Source organism: Rutilus rutilus (assembly GCF_951802725.1).
Source record: "Rutilus rutilus genome assembly, chromosome: 24".
Lineage (NCBI taxonomy): Eukaryota > Metazoa > Chordata > Actinopteri > Cypriniformes > Leuciscidae > Rutilus > Rutilus rutilus.
The window spans coordinates 17778399-17792415 of NC_140228.1; the positions used below are offsets into that span (position 1 = coordinate 17778399).

The window sequence follows — 14017 nt, forward strand, 5'->3', positions numbered from 1 at the left end:
TTAAGACAGGAGTTTGCCTTAATCTAGTTGATCATGCATTTCTTTTCTTTTATTCCACAGCTGATGTGTGCAGTTTTTTATTGCTTGCATTAAAATAATTTTCTCTTGATTTGTTTTTTAATTGCAGTCTTTTTCTTCTGCCATTCATGCTTATCAGCTCCATGCAATCTTAAGTTTTTCTTGGTTCAGCTGCACACAGTCTGAAAAGGTTTTTTGGCAGTTTGCTAAAATAAAAGACCCATTCTTAGAGCTGTTGACTTTTCTACCTTGGGAAAGAACGTTAAACGAACAACTTAAAAGGCATGACAAATCATGACATAAGACTGACATCACTCACAACGTACCAATGCATTATCCCTCATGAACAAATATAACGTCTGATGTTTGCACGTGCATACAGTTTACCATTACGACATCGTTCATGAATAAACATGACGTCTGAACACGGACAAACGATGCGTGTTGACGCGTCAAAATTCACGCGTTTCGTTTAAAGACTTTTGAACGCGATCGCTTGCCATAGTGTTTACCACTGACTTCGCGGCGCTCATGTCATTAGGCTTGTTTGAGATGCGCCTTGCCTCGCCTGAAATGTAGCCGAGAGTAGGCGGCTGCAGTGAGGGGAGGAGTGAAAAAAGCGCAGGCAAGCCGGACACTTCTCTCTTCTCGCAGTGGATCTGACACCTGCGAGATCAAAGATGGATATCGCGGGATTCACGCTCGTGCACAGTGTTGCTAATAAACTGGATGTAATTCGAGTTCTGTTGCTTTTATATGAAAATAAATAAAATGAACAAGACACCCAAAGTACTTGTTATTTAATTCCATTCCAAATACATGTTTATCAATATTTTTTTCTTTAATACAGACATATGTGTTTTTATTTATTTTATTTTTTTATACAAATTAAATTGCATAACCCAAAGAGATCGCACTGTCAGATAGTTTGGGAATATTCACACATAACATATACACATAAAACATGATATTAGAGTTTTAAAATCAAACATTTTAAAAGAGAACAAATACATCACAGTTGTTTAAACCAATGAGCATTAAGCTGTGTCGTCAGCAAGTCGTTTCCCATCATGCTTTTGATCAGCGCAGTCGGTGAAGAGCAACTGCGCTCGACTGCAGAATCCGACACCTCCGCCTAGCGCTCGCGAGAGATTTTTGACATACGTCAGCATGACATCAGAGCAAGGCGGACCGCACTCGGACACATTTCTAACCGGCATGCATCTCGCGCTGATCACCGGTGATCGGTTCTGCGCAGATTTTGCTCATCTCAAACAAGCCTACTCTCTCTTGCCCATTCACGATCGCGTGCGCGCGCACACACACACACACACACACACTCTCTTGATCACTCGCGATCGCACACACAGACACTAGGCTTGTTTGAGATGAGCAAAATCTGCGCAGAATCGATCACCGGTGATCAGCGCGAGATGCATGCTGGTTAGAAATGTGTCCGAGTGCGGTCCGCCTTGCTCTGATGTCATGCTGACGTATGTCAAAAATCTCTCGCGAGCGCAAGGCACACCTGTCGGATTCTGCAGTCGAGCGCAGTTGCTCTCCACCGACTGCGCTGATCAAAAGCATGATGGGAAACGACTTGCTGACGACACAGCTTAATGTTCATTGGTTTAAACAACCGTGATGTAGGCCTATTGTTCTCTTTTAAAATGTTTGATTTTAAAACTCTGATATCATGTTTTATGTGTATACGTTATGTGTGAATATTCCCAACGTATCTAACAGTGCGATTTCTATGGGTTATGCAAATTAATTTTTATAAAAAATAAATACATAAAAACACATATGTCTGTATTAAAAAAAAAAATATTGATAAACATGTATTTGGAATGGAATTAAATAACAAGTACTTTGGGTGTCTTGTTCATTTTATTTATTTTCATATAAAAGCAACATAAATTGAATTACATCCAGTTTATTAGCAACACTGTGCACGAGCGTGAATCCCGCGATATCCATCTTTGATCTCGCAGGTGTCAGATCCACTACGAGAAGAGAGAACTGTCCGGCTTGCCTGCGCTTTTTTCACTCCTCCTCTCACTGCAGCCGCCTACTCTCGGCTACATTTCAGGCGAGGCAAGGCGCATCTCAAACAAGCCTACTCTCTCTTGCCCATTCACGATCGCGTGCGCGCGCACACACACACTCTCTCTTGATCACTCGCGATCGCACATATGGCGCTCACTTTGAGTCATTTCTTTCCTAACCAAGCTTAAAGACGTGTTAACGTGCGTGTGGAGAACGTCTGCCCGTCTTAACGTCTACACGTCTGCCCGTCTGCACGTCTGCCCGTCTTAACGTCTGCACGTCTGAACGCAAAACGTGCCTTGGCTAATTTAAAAATAGCGCACGTACTTTTATGCAGCTAAGTTACTTGTATGATGGATTAATAAATGACTAACTTACTAACTGTATTTTTCGATGTACATTTCTGAAATGCATTTTCTGTAAAACTGTTTTGAAACAATATTGTGAAAAGCCCTAGGCTACAGCTAAATTTGAATTGAATTGAATTGAATAGACTTGTCTTATTTGAGACACTGTTCGAACAGTGTGGGCTAGAAGACTTGATCATTTAGCTATTAAAGCTATTATTAAATTAGATGAAGTCATTTTCAGCAGAGAAAATCACATTAATAGCTATTTAACATAGGCCTAGCTTTTAACATCCTCGAAGAATATTAAGAAAATACTATTTAGGTTTGGATACATAAAAAACGAGGGAATATGAAATAGGCTATAGGCTACAATAATAATAATAATAATAAAGCTCTATAGTGGATGCATTACTTAATTATATTCTTAAATTCTATGTTATAAAAAAATCGTTGTATGAACTTCTAGCAAGCTCATTTAAACCTAGTTGTAAATGCGGAAATGAATGGAGGCTAAATAAATATTAAACTACTAAATATCAATATAAAATTGCCGGTAGATGGCGCCAAGACCCTGTTCTATTGAGATTACTGGTTGATGTTCAACTTATTCTTTCAAAAATACAAATATATATTTTAACACCCACACAACTACTCCTTTTAGACAATTGTTCTTCTGTGGCGCTGTTTGGAACTGTATTTTCATTGACTTTTGTGTGAAATGCAGTCATTAATATATTGTTTATTTACAGGCATTCTGGTTTTCTAAAAACTGCTCATTACAGAAACATTCAAACAAATATTTACAAATTTGTGTTTTACTTGGTATTTTTTGATATTCTTGGCATGTTGGCAATTCATTTTCATTATATATATATAGGCTATATTTCATTATATTTCTGTTACTCAGATGTGAAACATTATGTGAATTTAAAGTGGCTGCGTTTATAAATAGAAATATGGGTATAGCCTAATGTATGTGCTGTTGTTGGTTCCCATGACATGCTACATTTTAACATTTTAATGACAGTGTCTTGGCTATAAATTTTGCATTTCACTAATGAAGGGGAATGTAAAGCATTAAATCAACCAGGTCTCTGAAATAGCTCAGAGGTGCATGAAGCTTCATTTGACAAGCATATATAGACAGCACAACTCCATGTCACACATTTAGATAATGGAAGAACAACACAGAAACAAACAGGGTCAACAGTCTGGAAGAAGAGGAGTAATGATGTGTGGTGGAAGAAGGGTACGGAGGCAAAACAGTGGAAGAGGTCAAGATTGTGGACATGTTTCTAATGAAATAAGGACACTATTGCAGACAATGTTATCAATCATGACCTTACAATGACTGAGGGTCAAAAGGTAAAGCCGAATGTTGAGAGAACAACAGTGTCTTCAATCATTCAAACGTTTGTACACAGAACAGGTGTGTAATCAGACATTATTTTCAGTACTGTAATACTGTAATACGTACTCCACTTGCATTTTACATACAGTAGGCTAATACAGTAAATATACTTTATAGAGAATGTAACACACAAACACACACACATATATATACAGTGTGTGTGTGTACCAGAGTTTCCGCTAGAAAACAAGTGACCGGCAGAGGTTTCGTTTTCCGGACATTTTGATGATATATGCTGGTCAAAGATACTTAATTAGTAAAGTTGAGGAAAACTGGAGGCAGGCTATGTAACTTAAAAAAATTACATAATCAGGCCGAATGCAACATGTTTATTAGCCTAACTTTCAAGTAGACGAAAAAAAAATCATTTTCTATGGTTCGTTTCATTCGGATCTATTTGCGATCCATTCCATTCTAAACAAACAACGCAGTTTATATGCTTCGTCCTTGTTTCATTATTCATTAAGATAATAATTAATAAATGCACGCATAATTATCAGCGAAACTTGATCAATGTTGCAGATATGTTTTGCTATATGCATGCACAAACAAATGCCTTTCAACTTATGTGTGCAAAATTCAGAATAAAATGAATGTGCAGCAATTTGTACAAATAGAGAGTCTAGGTATACTATAAGTGTTGTAGCCATTAAGCTCATTTAGTTTAATATTTGTTAAAATATTTTAATGTTATTTTTTTATTTATGTTGATTATGAAAAGTGAACAGCACAATATCGAGAGACATGGAGCGGGTCAGACATGATTTTGACCACTTAATTAAGTTTGGTTTTGTAGAAAGACTTTTCTGAAGTGAATTTCGTTTTGTATAAATTGTATCTTAATTTTAATAAAAAATTTTTATCAACCGATTGCCTGGAAATAAAGCAGATGATAGGCCTAATCATGGAGGCGCCCGCGCGGTCACTTGCATTGCTCGTGAACTGGAGCGCATCTCATCCTAATTTAACGAAACTCAGCATATGCCTCACAGACATGAAATAAGAAAGCTTGAAATGTCTTTTTAACAATTTAAAACTAAAAGAAATAGGCTACGCTCTGATTATGTAATCATGTGCATTTCTCTATAGGCGCGTTCACTATGGAGATGGATCGTCAACAGCTGTTGTTGCTGTTAATAAACTAAAAATAATAGGCCTATAATTTTATTAAACAATAAATTAAATAAAATTGTAATTGTATTAAAAAAGTAACAAAAAAATCCTGTTTAAGTTTTTTTATTTTTGTTATTTTTTTTACCTATGGTAATTACGCATTCAATTCAGGTTGGCTACTGAGTCGCTGTCCTCAGTGCCCAGTAAAGCGCTGAAACGGAGATGAAGGGGAAACCGTTCTTATTTATTTGTTGGCTTATTTTAACTGGCCCATCCAGTTTTCTGGAGGCCCACCTAAACAAAGTCCTGGCGCCGCTAGTGCTTCAGCGGTCTGATATCAAGAAATAACAGACCGCATTCCACATTGGAGTTCAACCAAGCCATGTAATAATGTTTAATAACTTTAAAACGGCAGAGCCTGTTCCTTTATAACATAGCCAAAGGTCGGTGTATTTTTGCTTTATACATTTTAGGCTTATTCTCAAATTCAGATTGTGTTAGGGGGGCGGGATTAGGCCTATTAGGCAATTTTAATCGGACAATTTGACCGGAGAGATTTAATTTTGTCGGACATTTCAACGGAATTACAACGGAAACCCTGATGTGTTTATATGTATGTCATTGTGATATAAAGAATATAAATATAAATCGTATATATATATATAAACCATATAGTTTAAATCTGAAAATACTGAACACAAAATACTGAGCATATTGTATAACATGGACTTCATTAACTGCAAAATTGTTAAGTGAATGCTTTTTACTGTAATTCTTATTTATGTAACAAACTTTATTTCCCAGGATTTAAAGATTTAGTGTAGCATTTATGATTATTGTGTGTGCTTAAGAGCAGAGTAAAGGTATGGGTATTTCATGACAGGAATAGGACCAGCATGCAGACAATACCATAGAATAAAGCAGTCATACTCTGACTATTTAAGTCTATTATTCTGTTATTAAAAAATGCTACAAATGACATTACAAACTCTTCGTTTTGACATAAAAATCCATTTAAAAAAAATCATTCAGTCATACATTTTACTTAATATTTATCTTGTGGAATAACTTCTAAAGATGCATGCAGAACCCATACAAATCTGTAAGACATTTAAAGCACTGGAAATATTTTACAAAAGCAAATGTATACTATAGCGAACATTGCTCCTTTCAGAAATTGTTAATGCATTGAGCCCTTAATGTACAGGAATAAATGACCCAAGACTTACTGAAACTTCTTACAAGTATATCAAGGAGTGGACATGGCTAATGAGCAGATAAGTGTCCCTCTGCTGCCACCTACTGACTTTAGTGGTCATTTACTGTCATTTTTGTTTTAAGTGTTTGTTTTTCCTGCAGGTGAAAACAAGATGCATTAAGCCTTTTACTTTATTTATCAGGGCTGTCAATTGTTTTGCCTGAGTTGGGTGATATATTTGTATGCTCTTAACATAGTAGCAAAAAAATTTGCAGTATGACTAGGTTACATTTAATAGAGTGCTAGGCTTTATAAAAACTGTAGTGTAGCTCTATTAAATAGTATATTTATGTTAAACTATTTTAAATTGAATGATTAATGACCTGTTCAGAATAAGTATAGCAGTAACCAGCAATCAGAACTATGATAATTAATTTTAGTTTAAAATCCAATACGTTTTAAAGTGGTTTCAGATGGTTAATTAATAGCCTACTAAATGCAGCATCTATGAATGAACTTGAGGCATGCAGACCAGCTGCTGCAGGGCTTTAACAAATCTTAAACAAACAAATATATGAACCACTTTTTCTGAATTTTACTAGCCCATTTTATTTGTCTCTCATCGTATACATGACAATATACTTTTATCTATCATTGGGATACAAAATGCATACTTAACAGACATTCATCATTATATAAATAAATAAATCCAATGTAGCCCTTAGTAAACTGCCAAAATAAGATTATCTATAATGTCTATAACAGTAGCCTAAATGTAGCCTATGAGAAAATAAGGAAAATAAGGCGGGCAGACGTGCAGACGTTAAGACGTGCAGACGTACAGACGTACAGACGTTAAGACGTGCAGACGGGCAGACGTTCAGACGTGCAGACTATCAGACGTTAAGACGGGCAGACGTGCAGACGTAATCCACACGTTAAATTCTAACGTGACGCCGCCGTCACGTCTGTAAAGATCAACAGCTACACGTTATTGACGTGTCTACGTGACGTGATATTTGCGTGTACGTCTCCATATAAAACAAATGGAGACGTACACGCACGTATACACGTGTGTTATCTGTCGTGCTAGTCAGTCTCGTCGCCGAACGGAACATTTCGAGCGCCATACGCACACACAGACACTCTCTCTTGCCCATTCACGATCGCGTGCGCGCACACACACACACATTCTTGCTCACTGCGATCGAGCGTGCACACACACACAAATAAAAATAACATTCCTTGTTTGGAGATATTGAAGTTTTGGAGTGTTACAAAAAAGAAAGCAAATTTTTTTTTTTTTTTTGGATATGTTTTTTATTTGGATATAAATTTTGTTTTTCCATATCAATGTTCAGAAGTGGTGATCAGTTGACAGCTCCGCCCCTCTCTTCACCGAGTGTCCAAGATATACACCCAGAGGCCAGATGAAACGTCCACAAAGTCACAAAGTCGATCATCGACTTCCGGCCTAGGGTGTCCTGGTGCCACGTGCACTGATGGACACCCTTATGCTTGAACATGGTGTTCGTTATGGACAAGCTGTAACTAGCCCGCTCGGGTTCAGATCAGGGGGGCCGTTCCTCCCAATCACACCCCTCCAGGTGTCACTGTCGCTGCCCACGTGGGCGTTGAAGTCCCCAAGTAGAACGATGGAGTCCCCAGTCAGAGCGCTTTCCAGCACCCCTCCAGGGTCCAGGGATCAGGTCGTCGAAGCCCCCGCCTTCGACTGCCGCCCGATCCTCTAAGCACCGGCCCCTTACAGTCCCACCTACGGGTGGTGAGCCCATGGGAGGGCAGCCCCACGTCGCTTCTTCGGGCTGAGCCCGGCCGGACACCATGGGGGAGGCCTGGCCACCAGGCGCTCTCATACGAGCCCCACCCCGGGCCTGGCTCCAGGGTGGGGCCCCGGATAAATTTTCCAACTCACCTGGGCTGAGCTGTGGGTCATGACCGAAAAGACAAGATCCCGGATACAAGTGGCCGAAATGAGCTTACTCTGCAGGGTGGCTGGGCGATCCCATAGAGATAGGGTGAGAAGCTCGGTCACTCCGGAGGAGCTCAGAGTAGAGCCGCTGCTCCTCCACATCGAGAGGGGCCAGCTGAGGTGGCTCGGGCATCTGTTCCGGATGCCTCCTGGACGCCTTCCCGGGAAGGTGTTCCGGGCACGTCCCACCGGGAGGAGACCCCGGGGAAGACCTAGGACACGCTGGAGAGACTATGTCTCCCGGCTGGCCTGGGAACGCCTCGGTGTCCCCCTGGAAGAGCCGGACGAAGTGTCTAGAGAGAGGGAAGTCTGGGCATCTCTGCTTAGACTGCTGCCCCCGCGACCTGGCCCCAGATAAGCGGAAGATGTATGCAGGCCCGGATTGGCTAATCGGGAGCACCGGGAAAATTCCCGGTGGGCCGGTCTGTTTTATTGGCCAGGAGGGCCGGTGTTGTCATGGCACTGGGTTGAATGCTTTCCTTATGGCTCCAGTCATAGCGCAGCCCCACTATTTATTTTATTATTATTTTATCGCAGCCCCACAAAAAAAATAAAAATAAAGTCACTTTGTTAGAGATGTGTGAACAAAAAATAAGAGATACAAAACATGGATAATAGCCTATATCGCGACGATAACCGACCTCATCATCTGAGCTGCTTCAGCACTCAAACACCGCTCGTCGGCAATGGCAAAATGTTTGAGATGACCGATCAAAGCAAGCGGGATTTAAGTTCACAGAAGCGTGAGCCGCGGCCGCGTGCGAATCCCAACGCGACGCTTCACGAGATAAGGTGCGTGGCTAAACTAAACGGCTGTTTTACGATAGAAATTTTAAACGACCGACATAAATAATCACTTTACAAAGACTGTATCAATCTAAGCTCATCTTCAGGAAGGGGAGATTTACAGGTAAAGATAAAGAGACTGAGAGAAGAAGAACGAGAAGATGGAGATGAGAGAGAAGAGCAGGTAGAGCAATAGCCTATTGCATAATAATGAGAATAACTTTATTACAATCATGGATTCCTATTTAACACAGTCAGATGTTTATGGAAGCTTGTTTCCGCCACAAAATAAAAAAATGATAATTGCGACTTTTTATCTCACAATTGCGAGTTTACATCTCGCAATTCTGACTTTATTTCTCAGAATTGCGAGATACAAAGTCAGAATTGCGTGAAATAAAGTCGCAATTGCGTGTTATAAAGTCAGAATTGCGAGATATAAATTCAGAATTGCGTGAAATAAAGTCACAATTGCGTGTTATAAAGTCAGAATTGTGAGATAAACTATTCTGAGAAAAAAAAAAAAGTCCGTCTTTTTTCCCCCTTAGAATAGGAATTTACTGTATATCTCACAATTGTGAGTTTATATCTCACAATTCTGAGAAAATATGTCAGAATTGCGAGATATAAACTCGCAATTGCGTGTTATAAAGTCAGAATTGCGTGATATAAAGTCGCAATTGCGAGAAAAAAGTCAGAATTCTGACTTTATAACACGCAATTGTGACTTTATTTCACGCAATTCTGACTTTGTATCTCGCAATTCTGAGAAATAAAGTCAGAATTGCGAGATGTAAACTCGCAATTGTGAGATAAAAAGTCGCAATTATCATTTATTTATTTTTATTTTGTGGCGGAAACAAGCTTCCATATTGGGGGAAGTGCCAGATAGCCCTTGAAAGATTGGGCCTTATACACTGAGGGTTTAATTACACTATTTTAATAGTCAGTCGGGAACTAAAGTGGGCCGGTCTAAGGCATGAAACTCCAGGGCTGAAAATGAGTCCCAATCCGGCCCTGGATGTATGTATGTATGTTCAGAAGTTATACAAGAGTAACAACGAAAAATGTTCAGGCACAGGCTGTAAATAAAAGAGATTTGCACTTTGTTACACAATGGTGTATTGATTTTTTTTCTGTGAATTCAGACCCAGTGTCCACATATGTGGACATCATTTTTTTCAAAAAGTGCTTCATGTTCAAAGATAATATCTGGTTATTATATATATTGGTCCCCTCCTAACCCCAAAAAGCTAGAAGAAATCTAAAATGCACGCCAAACCAAAGCTCGGGTCTGAGGAGGCTATTGTGGTCAGTCTGAGTCATGAACTCACACACACTATAATCATCAGAGATGTCAATAGTTTCATCCTGTGCCTAAAAATTAAAACAAAAACATTTGGTGTATATATACCAGCATTTCAAACATGACAACTCTAGGAATAGTTAATGGATATGACTATGTTAATGTATTTGGTTTTAACTGACTAGAACTGCTAAGCACGCTGCTGCTGCTGTAGAGTATGGACTTGCTACTGCTAATAGATACATAGACATGCTATATATGAATAAAAAAGTTACTGTTTACTGCACTTTGTTATTCTTCTAGCTATTTATGAATTAGAAGTCTTGTACATTCACAGGAAATAGCTTACTTCCGCCTTGCAAAATAAGGTGTATACCAGACAATTTAAATGTTGAGCAAGCTATCAAGCTCAAGGCCAATCAGTTTGTGCTACTGTAGTAAATTATGTGTTTTCTAGAAATTGCATGTAAAGGACCTATCAGCCTGCACCATCTAGAGTTTCATGACTGAACTATGCGATTTAATTTGAAAATAAATTGAATATAGTTCTATTATGTGTATTAGAAAAATATTATTAAGAGAGGCATACAGAATGTGCAGGACCAGAATTGAGAGCATCTGCTTTATAGCAATGACAATGATACAAATGGTTTTGTGGTTGTTTGTGCTGTGGTGTGAACTGACTGGTGTTTGAGGAAGTTCACAAACCTGATGCAAGGAATCTTTGTCTCCAACAATGTCTCCCTTGTGTGTCTTTATCCTGGTCCTGTGAGAGGAAATTAATAAACTGAAAACTGATCAAGTGTAAGTGACTTGATAAATTTAATAAATGAATACATTTAAATGTAAATATTATTTACATAATTAACAAACATCACTAAGAACAGCTTCTTAATGATGAGCTACAATCATTTATTTCTGTAGATTCACCACAACCTCTCATCCTTAAACCCACTGATCTGAAAGAAGTGATGGAGAACACAACAGTAAGTCTGAGCTGCTCTGCTGAAGCCCCCTGCCCCAAACAACCTCCTACAATATCCTTGTCCAACATCCCTGAATCTGCCCACATTACAACACAGTTACAGGAGAAACCTGATAAAACCCAGTCAGTGTTTTCACACATGACCTTCAAAGCTTCATACATGGATCACAGAAAGAACATCTCCTGCACTGCTACATATCCAAGAAAAACATCTAAAGACTCAACTGTGGAGACCACCGTGATGCTACAAGTCCTGTGTAAGTGATTAGACGGCTTACTTCCTTTAACATAGCCCTGTGTGTACTTAAATGCACAAAGTGCTGCTTAAACAGAAGTGCTTTAATAGCTGATCTGATCACTGTATGAAGTCAAACACTAGCAACTCTCATAACAGTGAATGAGGCTTAAACTAACAAGCACAATGCTGAGTACATCTTAAAACTGGCTCTTTCAAAATGACATCAGCGATGATTAAGTAACTGAAAGTGTTACTTAATTTACCTTGCACAAAACCCAAGAGCAGAGAGCGTGAGAACTGCCACGATTCCTCCCACACAACCAGCAATCAGAGGCATAAAGTGTCCATCTTGTCCTATAGGATGTGAAACACTTGTAATTCCACCAGAATGTTGTATTTCAGTATAATCTTCATTGCCTTAAATCTGTAAATGACCTTGTTCTTTACATGTAGACTGTGTTAACTCACCTTCAACTGTGAGCTGGATCTCTGATGATGACTGTTTTCCAAGTTTATTCTGTGCAGTGCAGGAATACCATCCTGCATTATTTTGAGATCCAGTGAAGGTAATCTGCTTTCCCTGAGCTATTGGAGTCTCCTGTCCATGTTTGTACCAGGTGTAGTTCATTTCTCTTGATGGACTGGCTTTGCTTTTGCAGGTCAAAGTCACATTAGTGTTAACAGAGACTGAAGCAGATGGATCGACGGTGATGCGAGTTTCTTTTGGAGAAACTTTGACAGAAACACAAGCACATAAATAGGAAAAGCATTAAAACACCTGTGCATTAGACATTTCTAGGAAGCTAAACACCAAATACTGTTTAAGCAGCACTTTGTGCGTTTAAGTACACACAGGGCTATGTTAAAGGAAATAAGCAGTCTAATCTCTTACACTGGACTTGTAGCATCACGGTGGTCTCCACAGTTGAGTCTTTAGATGTTTTTCTTGGATATGTAACAGTGCAGGAGATGTTCTTTCTGTGATCCATGTATGAAGCTTTGAAGGTCATGTGTGAAAACACTGACTGGGTTTTATCAGGATTCTACTGTATCTGTGTTGTAATGTGGGCAGATTCAGGGATGTTGGACCAGGATATTGTAGGAGGTTGTTTGGGGCAGGGGGCTTCAGCAGAGCAGCTCAGACTGACTGTTGTGTTCTCCATCACTTCTTTCAGATCAGTGGGTTTAAGTTCAGGAGGTTGTGGTGAATCAATCTACAGAAATAAATAATTGTAGCTCATCATTAAAAAGCTGTTCTTAGTGATGTTTGTTAATTATGTAAATAATATTTACATTTACCGGTGAATGTATTCATTTATTAAATTTATCAAGTGACTTACAAGTGAAGGAAATAACCTGTATGTTAAAGACAATAGAGATGACGTTTACCTTTGACAGTGATCCTCACAGTCTTTACTGAATTATCTGTATTAGGGTTAAACGTTATACTCTGAACACATTTGGCTCCATTTCCAGTCTGAAGTAGTAAAGATCTGAATGATTCATCATGATGTTATAGAAGACAGTTGTGCAGTTCCTCTCACTGAGGTTTCCAGTCATTTGTATGTCACTAAATCCTCTTATGATGTTTTCGCTGCTATTAAAAGCTATGAAACTGTCTTCATCAGCAAACTGTGGTATATATTTTAACCAGATCCCATTAATAGATTTAACCTCGTTACGTTTGTCCTCAAAATTGGAGATGGTGAATGTACAAGGAATCTGCACACAAGAGCCTGTCAGAGCTGTTACTGTCTCAGGCATCACTGCAAAGTAGATATCACCATCAGCTGAAACATAAAAACACATTAGTCAAGCTAGAGATTTGAGCATTTGGGTTTAAATTTCTATCAATGCACATTATAATAATACTCATCCTCATTCATAATGTCAACAAAGATCTACCTACCTGTGGAAGTATGTATCAATACAGAGCTGATGAAAATGAAGGAAGTGATCTGGATTCCTGCCATCAGGGTTTGTGATGAGGATGACATTGGACACAACACCATCACAGTACACGTCATCACACATACAACATAAAATACATCATGAACATTTAACAACTTCACTGCTCTACTATATTTGTTAGATTGATGATATAGAACAATGAGTTGCTATATTTTCACTGCTGTATTCTGTTGTATTGATTGTTAACTTCTTTTATTCATCCACTGTAAATATTCATGTTGAATAAGCTAAAAAAAAATGCTTTATGTCGTAACATCAAAATTACAATTTATTACTATATATTTGATCTGACTGCATTTGGTTACATGAGTAAAAGTGATACATTTGAGCTACAGACAAACATAAATGATTTTTATTCACTTAACTTCATAAATAAAAATAAAAAATTATACCACATAATTTCCTAATTGTCACAAACTCATTTTTTTTTTAGATAATTTCCTGTAACAACTCACAGGAACTCACAGTCAGCTATACTGCAAACTCTCACCATTATAGCAACTCAGATCTCACTGTTTCTGTTATTTACAGATAATGTGTAGCTAAACTGTGAAATAATTAACATGTTGGTGATCAAGTTATAGCCCACATAAAACATAAAA

General features: G+C 38.5%; 1 protein-coding gene across 1 annotated transcript; it reads right to left on the reverse strand.

Moving 5' to 3' along the window:
- Positions 1–6994: 6994 nt before the first annotated feature.
- On the reverse strand, positions 6995–12643 carry LOC311284069 (uncharacterized protein; the record flags this gene model as incomplete). Its single annotated transcript, XM_084398900.1, has 6 exons — positions 12337–12643; positions 11913–12176; positions 11708–11798; positions 10906–10987; positions 7827–8082; positions 6995–7032 (listed from the first exon to the last, which is right to left on the reverse strand). Exons 1-6 carry the CDS (start codon positions 12452–12454, stop codon positions 6995–6997), a joined length of 849 nt encoding a protein of 282 aa, XP_084255026.1. The 5' UTR covers positions 12455–12643.
- Between the last annotated feature and the right edge of the window lie 1374 nt (positions 12644–14017).